Source organism: Tiliqua scincoides, chromosome 5 (assembly GCF_035046505.1).
Source record: "Tiliqua scincoides isolate rTilSci1 chromosome 5, rTilSci1.hap2, whole genome shotgun sequence".
Lineage (NCBI taxonomy): Eukaryota > Metazoa > Chordata > Lepidosauria > Squamata > Scincidae > Tiliqua > Tiliqua scincoides.
In genome coordinates, this window is record NC_089825.1 from 111,433,731 (window position 1) to 111,451,770 (window position 18,040).

Sequence of the window (18,040 nt, forward strand, 5' to 3'; positions counted from 1 at the left end):
AGGAGTCATATTTTTTAATTCTCCTAAGTGCAAAAGCAAACAAAACAAAACAAAAACAAACAAACAAAAAGAATCATGCATTCAGTACACCAGAAAAGCAAGGAGAGGTCTACCCTAAAGCTTTCCTCCAATGTGCTTATTCATATGTGCATGACAAAATATTATGTGTTTGTGAAAGGGAAGCATTCTAAAATATGACCCGCATGCCCTCTGAAGTATCCTACACTCCAAATCCAAACAGTTCCAAATCCTACACTCTGTGTAATGTGTAGACTGGGTACACATTCTCACCTCACACAGGAGATGGTTGTTGATCTCTGAATGATCCAGGCTTTTTATCTCAAGGGACCTGCAACCATGGCAATCTTGGGGACAAATGATACATAAGCACCAGCATTTGCTTCCAAGGTTAACCCATTGTCATGGTCCCAGATTGGTTATTGGGCTTCCACCTTTTGATCCTGGAGGAGTGGGCAAGGACTTGGGAAGGAACTGGCCATTTCTGATGTCCATTGTTTCTACCCTTGACCATGAACCTTGTTAGCTATCACTTCTGCTAAACCTGGAGTGCGTCCAGCTGGCGGGTGGCACATTCTTGCTTAATGAAGTTCCAGCAACAGCTGCAGACTTGGGTGTTGTTTACCTTGGCAATGTTGCTTTCTGCCGGTTGTTACCCTGGCACAATAATGAGGAGATCAACACCCAGATGGCATTTTGAGCAGGAGCATGAACTGAGATCAACCAGTGACTTCTTAAGCTGTGTACTGAAGGCCACATTTTTGTACTCCACACTTCTTAATTTGTGCAATCATTGTTGTGGGTTGCCTCCTTTGCCTCTAGCTTTCCTAGTCCTTGCCCCTATCTTTCCTAGTCATGACTATTCAGACAATGAGGTACAAGTTACCTCATTTACTGGCTCAACCAAATACTGGCTCAACCATGAAGTTGTAGGGTGACATTAAAGAAGCTACTCAACCATCTTACTATGGGATTAATGCAGACAGGCCCCCATATTTGCAGATCCCATATCCGTGGTTTCAATTATCAGCTGATCCCCCTCCCCCACACTCATTCTTTAAATGCTTACTGCAGGAGTGTCCAAAGTTTTTGGCAGGAGGGCCGCATCATCTCTCTGACACTGTGTTGGGGGTCGGGGGAAAAAAGAATTAATTTACATTTAAAATTTGAATAAATTTACATAAGTTTACATAAATTAATATACTAGAGGTGGAACTTATATGAATGAATGAACATCTTGCAATAGGTCAAGGCCTATAAAGGGCCTTGCAGAAAGCAAGGCTGGCCTTTTCTTTGCTGCTGCTACTACATCACAGACGTGAAACAGCAAGCAGTGGAGGGAGCCCTCATCCCACAGCTAAAGCGAGAGGTCAAGCAGTTGCCCTCACGCTGAGAGCAGTTGTGTTGGGCCAGTGCAGGCTCCAGCAAGTTTCTGGAGGGCCACAGGCTCATTGGAGGCTGGGGTCTCCTTGAGGGCCGCATTGGGAGTCTTTGAGGGCCGCAAGTGGCCCCAGGGCCGGGGTTTGGGCACCCTGGCTTACTGGGATGTGTCTCGCTTAAAACAGGTTGCAATAAGCATTCATGCTTATAGCACAATGACAGGAGGCTGCTGGCAGTCTGAATGCCTGATGAAAATAGATGGAATGCTAAACAGGAAGCAGTTAACTTCCATTAGCATTTAGTGTTCCATCTAGTTTTGTCAGACATTCAGGCTGCCAGCAGCCACCTTTCATCATGGTATAAGCATGAATGCTTATAGCAACCTGTTTTAAGCAAGAAACATTTCCTGGCAAGCATTTAAAGAATGTTAATGGACATGCAGGTGGGGGGCACTATTAATACAGGCGTCCCCCTTATCCACGAATTCTGTATCTGAAACGGGCACACCTGTGCTGGCCTACTTTACAGTGTTCTTATAAGGGTGACCAAGAACAGTGTACTTTGAACTCCTTTAGGAAAACTATCTCAGTCTAAAATATCATTGCTGTACAACCATGTTAAAATTTCTGTCAAGTGCATGAGAACACAGATAATGACACACAAGCGGGAAAGTTCCCCCAGAGGACCTCCATTTGTTGGTTGTTTCAAGACCATGAATTTTTATTTTTTATTTTCATGAGTCTTTTGATAGTTGGTCTTCAGAGCTGAAACTGTTTTAGATACAGTAATACCTTGATTTTCATCTGCTTGACTCTCATCACTTTGCTCTTTCAGTCATTTTCAATTATTAACACATTTTAAATTTTGTCCACGTTCTTTCCTCTTTCGTCCAATTTCATCCAACCTTCCATGACGTTCATATGCTTTTTATTTCTGTTTATTTAAGGTCTTGCATTCATTCACATGCGTATTAAAGTCGCAACCCTAAAGCACCCTTGGGACCTGCACAAGTCCCTTTTGGTGGCCCAGGACTGTCGCAAACATGCTGTAAGGCACATTCATGCCAACTAGGGAGTCAGGGAGGCCAGTTCAAGAACTTGCACCAATCTCCCCGCACCAACATGGGCTCCAGGATCGATAAGTTTGCACCAGCCTGGAAAGGACAGGAGTTGGGGAGGGCATGGGGAGGAGGCGTTTTGGGACAGGGGGGTGGGTGGCAGGTGGACCCATGGGCAGGCAAGCAGGGAGCAGGAAGCGAGGCCAGAATCCAGCACTTATGCTGGATCCTGGCCCCGTTCCCGGGCAGCCTGGGGCAACTCCGGGCTGCTCAGATTTGCACCACTGAGGAATTATTTCCTCTTGCCTTGGGTTGAGCCTCAGTCAGTCTGAAACATGTGCTGGATACAGTGCAGGCCCACTGTTAAGATTGTGCTGTTAGTTATTTATATTTTCCCTTGACCAAAATAAATTTGCAAGCTAAATAAGGCTATGCTTTCACATTCATCAATTTTTTAGTTTCATCCATGCTCTGATCCCTAACCAGATGAAAGTGCAAGGTACTACTGTGCTTGTTTTTCTTATAATCACATTTTACTTACTTTAGTGTGTTAATGCCCCATTTTTCCTATAGACTTAGGGGAAGGCGTGACTTAGCTTCATGTCTGAATGGTGCCTTGAACCCAGGTCTTCCCTCTGTCTTACACTCTCTATATCCACTACGCTACACTCATTTTCAAGTTATTATTTACCAAGGTGGTGGTGAGGTGCTTTGGAGCGCTTGTCAAAATGCAGGATATAAATGCAGAAATGAAGTGTGTAAGGGTGCTTACATTCCTCTGAGAAATACTGGGAGGATGTGCAACCAGCACCTTGCTCTAAACAGCTCAAGGACGCTCTTTCCACATCCCTGGCCAACTATGCCACAACTCCATTTTGAAGAGATGGAGCCATCACTAGCCTTGAAGAGTCTGATGGGAGTCCTCCTGAGTCTGAAATCACCTCATGCACACCTCCCCACAACTGCTGCACCTGTCAAAATAGACCAAAATGGAAAAACAAACAAAAGAATTCTGTGCTGGTCCACAGAGGGCATTATGGACCAGGCCTGCAGCACCACCAGCTGGCAATCTGAGGATCTCCAGCCACTTCACCAAGTGGAGTTTTAAAAGCACTGCCCAGTTCTACTCACATTTCTGCAAAAGTAAATCCCATTGAGTTTTGCTCCCAAATGAAAGCACTAAGAGCCCAAGCCTATGCACGTCTACTTAGATGTAAGCCCATTATAGCCAATGAAGTTTATTTCCCGGTAAGTGTGGATAGGATTGCAGTGCTACAAGTGTTTCATCTGTCAACTGCTTGTTCATGTGATGCTCATAAAAGTGGCTTTATTTATTTGTTTGAACTCTACATTATGCACATTCAGTGTCAACAGGTAAGAAGTCCAACCACATGGGATAACTTCCAGAAGAAAATTCCTAATATAGCATATCCTTATGGTTACAATGGCATTTTGCAACTATAATATGTGCAATTCCACAATGAATGTGGACAGATACACATATTTTAGGGCAAGTGTGCTACCTCTATATTACTCTCCTCCACAATTCCTCTTCTGCTCTGCCCAGTGGCATCACTAATTGGGGGCAGGGGGTCAATTGCCCCGGGCTCCATTAGTGCGGGGATGTCACGCTAGCCGCAGCCAAGATGGTGGCAGCCAGTGTGCACCCTTTTCCTCTGGTGAGGAGACTTCAGGAAGCAGTGGCAGCAACAGGTACTTGGAGGTATGGCGGGGGGCTGAAGCTGAAGGGAGGTGGTAGAGCAAGGGGCCGCAAGTTGCCAGAGACTGTGACCACCACCAGAGAGGTGACCACCTCTTCAAAGGGGGAAAAATAGTACTTTTTGATGTTTTTTTTCTCCTTTGGGGAAGTGACACTGATGGTAAACAAAGTCTCTGGTTGCTCACTGCCCCTTGCTCTTCTGCTTGTGGGGCAAGCAGGAGGAGAGCTGGGGCAGGGAGGAGTTGACAGAGGAGATGGTGAGCAGGTGGGATGAGGCAGCTGATTTTTTTAAAAAATTTCACATTTTTTGGAAAATGTGGGTGGGTCATCATTCCCAAAAATGTCACACCTGGTGTTCAGATCACTTTTAGGGCAACATTTTGAGTTCAGCCCTGGGCTCTGGATGCCTAACTATGGCAATGGCTCCCTTTTTCAGTCTAGTGAGTGAGAGGAAGAGGAGCAGTGTAGATGAGTGGGCAGTCAGAGGTGGGAGTCTCCCACCAATCTGCTACTTGTGACTGCATCAGTCAACTTCACAGATGGGCTGGCCTTGCATCTTCTGACGGAGCTGCTGGACCTTGTTTTTCTTTGTACGTGGAAGGTCCAGCAGTAAGAGCTAAAGAGAAGCAGCTCCGAGCAATCCTCTTTATCAGGAAAGGCACATTACAATAACTTGGGAGCACAGAAATGTAGCACACGTCTTACCCTCAACCAGGATAGTTACCTGTCTCTCCCTCCGTGTCCATTCTGTCATTGTAATGCTTCAATCAGTTCCTTGAGGTTTCCGCCTGTCTTCTCTGGCTACTTACATAGTATTATTATCAATATCTTTGAACAGATGTGGGCAAATGTTTCCTGGACTTCTGTTGTTGTTGGCAACCTTCAGTCTCGGAAGACTATGGTATCGCGCTCTGGATGGTGGTTCTGGCACAGCGTCTAGTGTGGCTGAAAAGGCCGATTCGGGAGTGACAATCCCTTCCACACTGGGAGCAAGTGTAGTGTGTCCCTGGTCTGTCTCCCTGGCTATGGGCCTTCCTTCTTTGCCTCAGACTGTTGGCCAAGTGTCTCTTCAAACTGGGAAAGGCCATGCTGCACAGCCTGCCTCCAAGCGGGCCGCTCAGAGGCCAGGGTTTCCCACCTGTTGAGGTCCACTCCTAAGGCCTTCAGATCCCTCTTGCAGATGTCCTTGTATCGCAGCTGGACTTCTATGGACTTCTATGCAGACAGGAAGGGGAGCATTCCAGACTGAAGCATTTTCCAGAAGCTCACAAACCAGAGTTGACCTCAACTCCCACTGTTAATTTCTGAGAGGTGCTTGAGCACATCCTTTGACAAGGAACATAGTATATTATTCCAGATGTGAAAACTAATCAATGAATGGAACTATCACATCTGGAACTAATATTACAATAAATAAATACGAATAAACTTCTTCCTGACATCTAGTGGTCACTGTTGGAAACGGAATGCTGAGCTAGATGTTGGTCTGTGTGAGCAAGGAAGCTCTTATGTTCTTAGGCCTCCCCTCTTATATGTTGAAGAGGCCTGTAACTTATCAGTAGAGCAGGATGGATGAGCTTTGCACATTCCCAGAAGCACCGTGATCTTTCTTAGCCCATGACACATTCCAAAATTCCACATCCAAAATCCTTGGTGTTGAAAACTAGTGAGCCCTACCCACTCATGCGTGACATGAAAACACCTGGCTTTCCCAAATTTTCTGGGGTGAATTTTTGAATTAGGTCCAGTGTTTTCAGGTGCACTTGTACAGTAGATAGACTAATCTAGGGGCTTTGTCTCAGAGGGCCCCCCCAAACATGATTCCTGGTGCAATGAAGGACTATACTATATCTGATGCAGAATGCAACAGCCAGTCTGCTACTAGTGTTTGGTCGACCAGAGATAATTGCATAATCAAGGTCTCAGTGGCAATGAGCACAGATTATTTACTGGGCAAATTTAAATAAAAAAACATATTAAAGGGACAAATCTTAATTAAAATGTGCATGTCATATATGTCAACATTCTCTTTATTTTGAATCCCCCCCCCATACAACCGCCTAAAGAACACCCTTGTAAAGGCATAACTTCTGTCATCAGCTTCTTAATATAAACCACTGGAGTGCAAAAGGGATTTCAACAGGGAATCAGAAACAAGGATCTGGAAGAAAACCCGTTCTGAAAGGTGACCTTTCAGATGCTGGTTTCCAGGAGGCTCATCATTTAACTAGTTCTGCATTAGAGCGGTCACTCAAGTTAGAGCCTCCATTTCTAAACATCACAAGGAAGGAGGAATAAAAAACATTTTCTCTTATGTGTTTTTCCTCCAGGGTAAGCACACCCTGTGGCAGGCTTTGCACTGTAAATCCTGCCTCGCCTTCATAACATGCATCCAACACCACTGCAACTGGCAGGCTCAAGAAGGATGCCTGCAAAAATGAACAAAGGACTCCAAAAATAGGGTCAAGGCTATGCTAGAGGGAGCAGGGTTATTCTTTCCTGCGTCTTGGCAATGAGGCTCCTATTGAAACAACCTATAATGATGTTGGCCTTTGGAGCCACATCTTCAGTTGCTGAAGAATAGGGAAGGATTCAGAGTTGGTGGAAAAATCTTGTTTCTCTCCATAAAACCTATGCTCAGAAGCCCCACTCCCAAAGGGAAGCATGTGGCAGTGTCATCTCTTAGCCTTACCTTCTTTTCTCAAGCACACGCCTCAGTGATCTGCTCCCTTTCCCTTTTTGGATATCGGTGGGAAGTGGAAGTTGAAATTCCGGCTGCTATCAATGTTGGGCATGGTTTCCAAGCATATTCTCCCTTCAGGAACGTCAGCAAGAACCAGAGCAGATGGGATTCAAGACTTTCCTTACCTCAATCCTCTCTTTGCTGTTTCCACAATACAGGTTTCAATGTAGCTTTGGAGATAAATATGAAGGCAGGACAGGGCTGTAAATCAGTGGCAAAAGCTGCGCTTGGCACACATGAAGCCTGCCCCTTCAGCCTGCCTCCTAAATTTGGGGTGATCCTGAGAGCTGGATTCAAAGCCTGGCACCAGCAGAGACTAAAGGTAAGTGCCTGAATGGTCATATTCACCAGGAGGTATATTTTTTCCAATAGGAATGAAACAAGCAGCTTCAGGATGAGCAATGGTATACGTCAATTGTGATTTGGGCTCAAACGCACAAGGTGCTTGGCTTGTATCACAAGGTGCTTGGCTTCTCTCTGTAGGAAGAAAGGGTTCTCCCAAAAGCAAGATGAGGTTCAGGCACAAGGCTGCAGGACTGGCACCCAGGAAAGAAAATTAATTCAGCCCTGACCACACCTAGCCAAGCCAACCCCACCCCCCTCCAAGATGAGTCAATATAATTCCAAAGTTTGGAGCATCTGATCTGGGCCTGCATTTGTGCTCTCCCTCTGCCATGCTTCACTGGGTGGCCTTGTAAAGTCTTTGGTCTCCAACACAATTCCTCACTTGGAAAATGGAAGTAATAAAGAACTGCATGATTGGAGTTGGGAAGCCAAACACAAGCAAGGGTGGGCACAGGGTCTTGTGAACGGGCTTGCCTTTTTTTTTGCTTCCTCTCTCTCCTCCCATTTTTTAATTGCTTTTGAGGTCTGGGGCAGGGATGCTATGTTAGCCACCTCTGGAAAGACTGACCATGAATTTGAAAGTGTGGCCTTTGAATTTGAAAGTCTGGCCATGAATCAATGTGTAGCCTTGGGTATAACACTTTTCCATTTACCCATTTGGAAAAGTGGGAAGGATAATGACACACCTCCCAGGGCAACTCTGTTTGCAGCTGAAAAGGGTTACATAAATTATTAGAAATTACAGCTGAGATGGATGAAATAATTTGCTGGAAACCAACCCATGGTGAAAAGTAGCAACTGAAGATGGAGTGTCACTCCACACAATATTAGGTGTGCAAAGAGGAAAACATCAGGGATTAAAATGGGATTAATAAAGCAGGAGGCCCTTCTTCATAGTGGAAGTGCAGTGCAGAAAAAAGAAGCAGCTCAGAGCAGTCAATCCCACCTCTCTATTCCCCCCACACCTTTGCAGATTCTGTAAGGAAACATCCATCCTTTCTAACACTAAAGGATCTTCATCATGCCAATAACGTACATCTTGACTTGTTCTGGTGTCTTTAGGGCACTGGAACACTGCAGAAGAAAGCCTCCACATCCAATAGCTTCTGTCTTTTAATGACAGCTGAATAACCAGCATCAGAATTTGGATAATAGGGGACAAATCAGAAAGTGAAAGGTGCGTGTGTGTGGGGGGGGGGGGGGGAGATAGGGTCCTGAAAACAAAATTCCTCACTGTTAAAGATCCTCTTTGAGATCCAGGGAAATCCTCATTATTAAAAAGGTTTGGAAACTACTGCTGAAAAAAATCCATTTCCTAGGTGGTAGCAAAGAAGGCAGTGCGTAAGGTAAGAAAGGAACCATGATATGGGAATTAAACTTTTCTTCTCTCTTTCTCTTTGCCACTACTTAAAATGTCAGAACATCCATTTCTTGGATAAGAACCAAAAGGCAGAAAGGCTTCGCTTTGTTAAAAATATATACATTATGAATTTACTATTGGGTGAAGTCTCTGATGCTTGACAAGTGTTTGTCTCTGCCGAAACCTCCTCCCACACTCAATGCAACGATAGGGCTTCTCTCCTGTATGGATTCTCTGGTGGATGATGAGGTCGGCCAGCCGGATGAACCTCCTCTCACATTCATCACAGGGATAAGGTTTCTCTCCGGTGTGAATTTTCTGGTGCCTGGTGAGAGAGGAGAGCTGGTTGAATCTTTTCCCACACTCGGCGCAGCTGTGGGGCCTTTCACCCGAGTGAGTCTGTCGATGCCTATGGAGGTGAGAGAGCTGGTTGAACCTCCTGCCACACTCATCACAGGTGTGGGGCCTCTCTTCCGAGTGGGTCCTCTGGTGCCTAGTTAGAGCAGACGAAGCAATGAACCTTTTCCCGCATTCAGGGCAGCCGTAAGGCCTTTGGCCCATGTGGATCCTCTTGTGCACCGTGAGAGCTGAGAGGTGGCTGAAACATTTCTGGCAATAGGTGCAACGGTAGGGCCTTTCTCCTGTGTGAATCCGCTGGTGGCTAATAAGATGCGCCCGCTGGCTGAATGTTTCCCCACACTCAGTGCAGGCATGGGGCTTCTCTCCTGTGTGGATTCTCTGATGCCTTGTGAGATGCGAAAACTGATTAAACCTCGCTCCACACTCAGCGCAGCGGAAAGGTTTCTCACCTGTGTGGATGTGCTGGTGTTTAGCCAGGTCTGACGGACAGTTGAAGCGCTTCCCACAATCTGCACACGGGTGTGGCTTCTCTCCTGTGTGGATTCTCTGATGTCTGGTGAGGTGTGACATCTGGATGAAGCTTTTGGGGCACTGGCCACAATGGTAAGGTTTTTCGCCAGAGTGGGTTTTCAAATGTTTGGCTAAGCCTGACGGGCGGGTGAATCTTTTCCCACACTGAGCACAGGCATGAGGTCTGTCTTTCCTGTGGATGCCACCATGAGCTCGGAGCTCTTCCTCTCCCCTAAACCTTTTCCCACAGTCTGGACACTGGAAATACTGCCCGGCTCTTCCCAAAAACTTAGCACCTGTTCAGAGGGAAAGAAATGTCAGATGTATGACATCTGCAGGCAGGGCTTCTGAGAGGGTACAAAGTTTATTTTGGGCCCCTTTGCAAAGGGGAAGGGGTGAAACAAAGCGGGGGAGAGTGGTGATGGTTGAGCAGAATGGGGGCAGGGAGGGGCAAAACAGAATGGGAGGAGGGTGGAGCCAGCTGGAAAAGTCTTTGGAGTCTAGGTCTACCCACTCACGTGGCATCAGCAGTTAGATACAGTAATACGGAAAATTACTCCAAACACACTCCTACGTCTCTCTAAAATCTTTCAAATATAGAAAATCATTGCAAAAAATTAGCATCACCATCGTATTTAGGCTCACACTCGAATGGAAAGTGTCCTGTGTGTACCAAAACTTGCTTCTGCAACAGCTGTAGCCTTGCAGCTGTGTCCCTGAGCTCCTCTAAACTCCTTCGTGGTAAGCAGATCCACAAGCCAAAGAGCTACTGTAGCAGGTCGGTTTCCTCCCAGATTTGACCCTGTGTTGAGGAGTGTCATTTATGCATTCCTTGGCCCAGCATATATGGCTTGCCAGTAGCTGCAGCCACATGCTCATGGTAGTGTCCCCAGCATCCCGTGCAGGCAACAAGTCTGAGTAAGTAGGAAAATGTAAAATCCCAGAAAATTTCTGGGCCCCCTCCTTTGGCTCCTGGGTCCCATTTTTGACCCTGAGCCCAGGTACAAATAACCCCCTTTACCTAGGCCCTGTCTACAAGCCTTGTGTACAGGGGAAGGCACACACAGAAAAATACTCAAGGAGAAATGGGGTAGGGCTATACTCGAATGGAAATTCTGTACTTGATTTGTAGTAGAACAAAGAAATGTAGTTCGAGATCTCTGTACTTGCCATACAACTTGCAATATCTTTACTTTTAAATTTTTTTGTATTTGCTTTTAATAAAAGTAAAAAAAAAATATCGAGGGAGAAAAAAGGAAATTCTGTACTTGGGAAACATTCTGCACCGCATTTGTAACAGTAGGATACAAAATTGATTAAATGCCCCGTTACTCAAACATTTATAATTATTTTGGTCACCCATGAGGCCAACTGAATTGCCCATTTCAAGCAGCAGGCAGGAGGAGATGGTGAACTGTTAGGGGGCACCCCCTGCCTGTTGCGCTTGGTCACTGCCCCATCCTCTTCTTGCTTACTCTTCTTGTAGAGTGAATGAGAAAAGGATAGGAGGGCTTATTTACACTGGGAATAGGGCAGGTCACTACAATCCTGCCCCTAGTGCTCTAGTGTGAAAAGAATCACCCCCTGTCTCTCTTTCCTCCTCCTCCTCCTCTTCTGTGCCTTCACTGGCTTGGCAGGGAGGATCTTGGGAGTGGGAGTGGAACTCCAGGGATCCTTCCCATCTGGCCAGCTCTGAAGCTGCAGCAGGCAGAGTATGTAGAGGGTTCATGTGCATAAAAGAAACAGAAAAGGAGGCAGAATTTGGACAGCCCTTTGAGCTCTGACTTGGCTTGGAGCAGGGCCTGAACGCAATCACTGCTAAACACAAGGCACTGCATGCTGTGGCATTGCTAAATACAAAGTAGCAAATCTGCATCTAGAAGAGGGAAGTCCAACTTCTAACAGTGGGGGAGGGGGTGGCACAACCCCCCCAAGTGTGCAGACACTGAAGTAACTGGTGGTGAAGCGATGACATCACTGCTAATTGCTTTTGGGTTTTAAGCTGCCAAAGTCACTCTGCAGGCTCAGTTGCCAGAAAGTGGAGGTGGGGCTTTTCAATCTCCCTGCTGCACTATTCCAGCTTCTCTGTCTCCAAAGGAACTGCGTGGCAGAGAGATCAAAAAGCCACTGAAGCAGGAGGAGGTGGTGGGGCTTTCAAGGGCAGCTAAAAAGGGCCTCATGTGCCGAATGTGACTTGCAGGCCAAGTGATGGACCACCCTGATCTAGAACTGATGTTCTAAGCCAGTGACAAACTCAACTCAAGCAAGAGGTGAAATGTGAAACGTGGAAGACTGACCAGCTCACCCTTTTCATTACATATTATACCAGCTCACTGCACTGAACCAGACATATTTCTCAGTCTCTGGCTCGCTATTGACCAAGCCATGCTGATTCTTTCATCTATGAACATGGAAAGCTATTTCATACTGAGTCTCTAGTTAGTACTATTTGGCCCCTTCACTTGCCATGGTGCCACAGTGTACTGTAATCTCCTGACCTGCAAATGCTCCTACACTAGGATGTCGAAGGAAGCATGGTCATTCAGAACCTGAGTGCCAGATCTGGAAGGGAATTAGTTAGCTTGTTGGGCAGTGGATAGCAACACTGCTTCTTAAACCAGAGGTGGCAAGTACTAATCCCACAAAGGCTGCAATCCTAACCACACTTTCCTGAGAATAAGCCCCATTGAACAAAATAGGACTTCCTTCTGAGCAGACCTGGTTAGGATTGTGCCCAAAGTCTTTGTTTATGAGAGTGGTCATATGTCAATAATAGGGCCTTCCATGGGAAAGGTCTCTGCTTTGATTCCCATCATTCCTGTTGAAATAAGCTGACACAGCAGGCTGGGATAGAATTCTGACAGAGCCTTGGAGAACTGCTCTCAGTTAAAGCAGATACTCGGCTAGATGGAGCAGGTCAATCTTGGAGTAGACCAAGCTTCATATTTCAAGCTATATCACCGTTTTGCAAGTGCAGTGCATGTGGGATGTGCTTTAAGCCAGTGTTCTTCACCCTTGGGGTCATGACCCCAATGGGGTCACAAAGCCTCAGTTGTGGAGTCAAAGCAACTTAAGGGAATGAAAAAAGTTGAAGACCACTGGACCACAGTACTGCCAGGTAAAGGAGGAGGCATCTGGTGCACACCTCAAGTACGAGGAGATTGTGTCCCAGTCCTGCTCAGGTTCTTAGCAGTTGTGCAAAAATAGCTTTTACTAGTGCCAGGCTTCATGGTAAATTCTTCTGTTTTCTCTAATAAGAATATTTGGTTACAGTGAACAGTGCTGGGGGGGGGTGCATAATGCAGTGATGGAGGCAGGGGTGAGCAGATAGGGTCCTGGGAGGGGTGGGATAGATGGTGGGTCCCTAGTTTCATTATTTAATTTATTGGGGTCATGGCATGAAAAAGGTTAGACCACTATTTTAAGCAGTTGCCTCTAACCTTCCATTCCTTTACTATGTAATACATCGTGTCAGCAATTGGGTCCCATTAATTTCTACGGTCTTAAAAAGGGAGAGCAGCAACCAGCCAATCAGTCTTCAGTATGTGCAGGAAAGCACTCTGCTGAATGCCTCCCACCCCAAAACAAAATAAAATCCCTGTTTGCAGACCAGGTTGGCTGGTTGGCTGGGTTCACAGCAAAGCTTGCTAGGCTTTCAAACAGTGTGGATGTCTCAAACAGCCCATCCTTACTGGGGAAGGGAGGGTAAGCGGAGAGAGTAGGGAATGGCAACCCCATCCTTACCCAGTGAGCTGGCATTCCCGTTATCCTGCTGCCTGGTTTCCTTGTACGTTGGCCTTGGCCTGCTGTTTGCTAGAGGCCGCTGAGTCTCAGAGCAATTCATGGTTCCGCCCTGGAGTGTTATCGATACCTGAAACACCAGTGACAAATACATTGAGGACAAAAAGAGAAGCCAAACTATCCTGCATTTCTCCCCACTCACACAGAGTAGTCCCTGGCTCAGCTGACATGTCCACTGGACCAAAAGGAGAGCAGGTAAATGTGGATGGAGTGCTTCTCCATTGAGAGAGGTGTTAAGCCAGCCCTCCTTCAGCAAAAGCCCAGAGATGTCTGCAGCTCACTCTACCACCACATGTTCTGACCATTGTCCGGGTCATCCTCAGCCAGTTCTATTCAGCACATAGAACACTGAAGAACAGTTGCTCTGCAACTATGGATGCGCTTCCCTTCCTAGCTGTTGCTAGGCAACCATAGATGCACTTCCCTACAGCTTCCAGGTTCTTCCGTAGTCTCAACTGATGTGAAGGAAATGGCATTCCTCTCCAATACCCCCCAAGCGAGAATGTTGTTTTCTGTCTCCCCCCTAGTCCCTGGCATGTGCTGGAATCGGATATGGATTTGGTGTTAAGCGTCAGGACTGATCATCATCTGAGAAACAGATAACAGTGATGCATGTGCATGCTAGGATCCATGGGAATTCCCTCCCTTGGGCCTCTGAGGAGTTCTGGAGAAAGCTCTGGACATACCCCCAGCCTTCTCAGATGACCATGAAGAAATGCTCTACCTGTTGTTCCCGCTTTTCTCTCGCCTGCTGCCTCAGCAGAAAACCCTCTGCCAGGGCTATGGCCTGGGCGCAGGTCTCCGGCCCCCGTTCTCGGACTTGGTTCTGGATCTCCTTTGGCAGGATTGTCAAGAACTGTTCCAGGATCAGCAGCTCCAGAATCTGCTCTTTGGTGCGGCTCTCCGGCTCCAGCCAGCAAAGGCAGAGCTCCCGTAACCGGCTGCACACCTCACGGGGCCCCTCAGCTTCCTGGTAGTGGAACTGACGGAAACGCTGACGCTGTATCTCCATGTTTGCGATGTCCCCCCGCAGGATGGCTGGCTTCACCTTCCTGTAGTCTCCCCTGTCTCGGACCTCTAAGCTGCTGAAGGCCTGCTGGGCTTCTCCGCTGGAGTTTGGTACAAGTCTGGTCATTCCCTCGACTCGTGGCCACTGGCAGGCATCAGCCACCCGCTCAAATGTGGTCAGGTCATCCCATGGAGGCAATTCTGGTAGCTGAGAACCTGCCCAGCCTGAATGAGATGACTGTACCGTCTTGAGGATTTCCTGCCAGTGGGCCTCTCCATGTAGTGGCACTCCTTCCTGTCTCTCAACCCTACCCTGCTGTGGCGTGGCCCATCTCAGAAACTCACTGATTGCACCAGTGTGAATGGCTAGAGGAGATTTTCCAACTCCTGCCCTGGACTCCTCCCCTGCTTCAGGGCGTGCTGTGTTTGGCTCCTCCATTCAGCTTGCTCCAAAGGTAACTGAAACTGGAAAGTCAGTGTCTTCTCACACTTGCTGCAGCCATTTTGTCTCCTCGAGGGCAGCTTCAGCACAGCTCAAGTTCACATCTCTCACACCAGAATTGGCTTCAAGTCATCAAGGTAGCTAAGTCAGGCCTTATCAGTGATGCTGCAGGCAAGTCCTTGAGGTCTCAAAAGCCAAGAATGAGCACAGCAAAATCCCCACCTCTCAGTTTGTTCCTTAACAAAGAGAATAATAGTAATAGTAATAGTAATAGTAATAGTAATAGTAATAATACAGGTATTTATATACTGCCTTTCATGGTCATCAGATTTCTCCTCAGACTTTATTCAAGGCGGTTTACATAGGCAGGCTGATTAAATCCCCGTAGGGATTTTTACAATTGAAAGAAGGTTCTATCTTTCAAGAACCACAACAGTCCAGATGTCTCACTCTGATCTGGTTTCACATTCTGGCCTCCATCCTCCCACGCTCCGAGCAGATGGAATAACTCGGCTCAGCTTGTCAGCTGCTTCAAGGTCGCACGGTGCTGGTGGCCTTGAACTGGCGACCTGTGGATGTTATCTTCAGGCAAATTGAGGCTCTACCCTCTAGACCAGACCTCCTGCCCTGGGATAAATTCTTTATAAGTAATGGACTAAAAACAGACGGTTGCCTACCCACAAACACTGTGTCTAGCTATTGGCTGAGCTACTGTGATATCACGAAATGTTTGTGAGCATTGTAATTGCTAAGGGGGAAGTGAGTATGGCTGGAAGGAAAAAAAATCATCATACCAGGCCTAGAAATTGGGAGACAGTTGAGGGTCAAGAGGGAATCAGGGCATCTGCATGTATGATGTTGGAGAAAAGTATAAAGGCAAGATGAGGAGGCCTAATTTTAGTTATTGATTTTTAAAAAAAAAAACCATGCAAATACAAAGAACAGTGAATTTTTCAAACCTGTATTAACATATGATGCAGTCCATTATTCCATCTGGCTCTGTCTTATATGCATAGATTGGTCAGGGCTCTCCAGGGTTTCAGGTGGGGATTTTTCTCAGTCCTATGTGGCGATATAAGGATCTGCATGCTGATAATCTACTCTGCCACTGAGCCATGGCTTCTCTTGAATAATCTGTATAGATAAAGCCAAAAAATAAATAAATCCAACTTTCTTGTTTTGCAGTCTATTTTATTTCTGCTAGCACCATAGGCCACTGTGAAGTTCCACCATGACCACTGACAAAAGTCTTGCTCAACCCTTCACCCTGGATTTTGAGACTCCATCCACCATTCACTGCTCACACGCTATCAGAGCTATCTTTGCAGCCTTAAAGGCTGATTCTCTGGGTTCTGAATCCACACCCTTCTTCAGCTTCTTCTCTTCGGCTAAGCAATCTGACAGTGGAGTAGCAAATACAGCACTGAAAATGACTAGCCAGATGTGCTTTCTCCACCCCACCCCTCCACTTGCTAGAAACAGACCACCTGAGGGGGCAGTTCTTTGTGCATATAATACAACACAAATCAGCCCTGCATCTCAAGGTGCATTCACAAGTGCATGCACATCACTCCATGATGCATTGCTCACAGGTGAACAAGTGGGCAGCCTCCATGATATTTAATATGAAAACATATCCTTGGTGCTATGAAAACACATATCCTTGGTGTTTTGTTCTAGGAAGGCCGTTTCACACATGTAGGTCCAACAATAAACACGTAGAGGCAATGTATCCTCAGTTCCCCTATCTGTCAAATGGAAAGAAGTATCACCAATCTCAGAGAGCTGCTGTGAATGTTAACAGGAGGGGGGGGGGGGAAACCCTGCAAAATATTGTGTACAACACACTTAATTTACAGAACATTCCTCATGGGATCATTAACGCCATGCAATCCATAATCTGAAGTGTAGGTTGGATTCTGAGTGGTTCCTCCCTCATATGATGAAAATCACTACTCCAAAAAAAAAAATGATGGACCAGCCTTATGGCAGAGCAGTGATCTTCCCTCCCAGTCAAAAAAGAAGAGAGAGGCTCACAATTTTCAGAGCATCCCTTAAACTGCAAATCTGAACCTGCAGAATTACTACTGCCTTACCTCTGCTGGTGATCTCAGTGCAAGGGCTTCCTCCACTGTGCCCAGGTCTGCTTTTGCTGCTGCTGGAAGAACCAGAGCTGAGAGAGAGGAAGCTCCCTACCTTATTCCTTCCCCCAGTATCTGTCTGAGTGTAATGGAGGGCTCTAGGACCCAGAACGCTCAACCCATTTAACCCTCCATCATCTAGCCCAGGAGACGCTTTCTGCAGGACTGAGTGCTATGCAAGGAAAGGAGGCCGGTGCATGTGTCCATTTCAGAGGGGATTGATTGCACAACGCTTGCATTTTGCCCAGGCAGCCTCGATTGAATCAGGTCTTAGTGATCTAAACCGGTTGATCCTTGGAAAGCATTAAGTGCTGCTGCTTCAAAGGTGTGCAGGAGTTGTGCAACGCGGTGCTGTTGTAGTGAAGTAGTAGTAATCCAGAAGTAAACCCCATTGTCCAGTGGGATTACTCTCAAGTAACAGTGCATAGTGTTGCAGCCCTAGGTTTCACTTCTTCCACTGTTTGGCCAAATCTGCTCTCACCCTCAGTTCTCCATCTGTAAAATGGGTACAACAATGAGCCGCTTTATTAGGAGTGGCTGCATTTGGAATGCTGAGCACAGTTCAGATTGCCTGATCTCAAAAAGGGGTTCGAGGATGGGTTCCCTACAAGAGCCCCCTAAAACGTTTGGGGCTTTTAGTGCAGAAAAGGGACAACTAAAAGGAGGGCTTGACAAAGGTTTGTAACATCAGGTATGGAGCACGTGGATTGAGACAAGTTTTCCTCTCTCCTAATACTCTAAGAGGGGTGGGGGCTCAGATGACCCCATGAAACGGATTGGCAACTGTTTCAGGACAGATTTCCAAAAGCGCTTCTTCATGCTACACACGGAACCTCCTGCCACAAGATATGTTGATTGCATCTGACTCTAAAAGGTAATTATACACGTTCTTGGAAGGGAGATTTAGCAGGAGCAATGTAGAACCTCCACAGTCAGCTGCAGTGTACCGTGAACTCCAGCTGCTTCTGGGCAAGCAGAAAAATTGGGTGTTAAGTGCCTTTTTTATGTCCCGCTTGTGGGCTTCTCTGGTGGGCCACTGTTAAAAATAATAACTTTGGGATGAATTTAGCAGACTTTTTCTGACATTCTTCATTCAAACACCATAGACATTAAAAAGGACTATTAGTACAGCAACTGCCCTTTTAAACAAAAATC

General features: G+C 46.5%; 1 protein-coding gene across 1 annotated transcript; it reads right to left on the minus strand.

Moving 5' to 3' along the window:
- Window positions 1-6,223: 6,223 nt before the first annotated feature.
- LOC136654145 (zinc finger protein 436-like) lies at window positions 6,224-16,914 on the minus strand. Its single transcript, XM_066631034.1, has 5 exons — window positions 16,841-16,914; window positions 15,704-15,878; window positions 14,019-14,980; window positions 13,238-13,364; window positions 6,224-9,789 (listed from the first exon to the last, which is right to left on the minus strand). The coding sequence occupies exons 3-5, from the start codon at window positions 14,739-14,741 to the stop codon at window positions 8,747-8,749; spliced, it is 1,893 nt and encodes a 630-aa protein (XP_066487131.1). The 5' UTR covers window positions 14,742-14,980; window positions 15,704-15,878; window positions 16,841-16,914; the 3' UTR covers window positions 6,224-8,746.
- Between the last annotated feature and the right edge of the window lie 1,126 nt (window positions 16,915-18,040).

Coding starts and splice junctions, on each gene's coding strand:
- LOC136654145 (XM_066631034.1), bottom strand. CDS start 14,741: ATGGAGGAGCCAAACACAGCACGCCCTGAAGCAGGGGAGGAGTCCAGG. Junction 13,365..14,018: donor GAGAAAAGCGGGAACAACAG/GTAGAGCATTTC, acceptor CTGGTGTTTCAG/GTATCGATAACACTCCAGGG. Junction 9,790..13,237: donor CGGGAATGCCAGCTCACTGG/GTAAGGATGGGG, acceptor CCCTCTGAACAG/GTGCTAAGTTTTTGGGAAGA.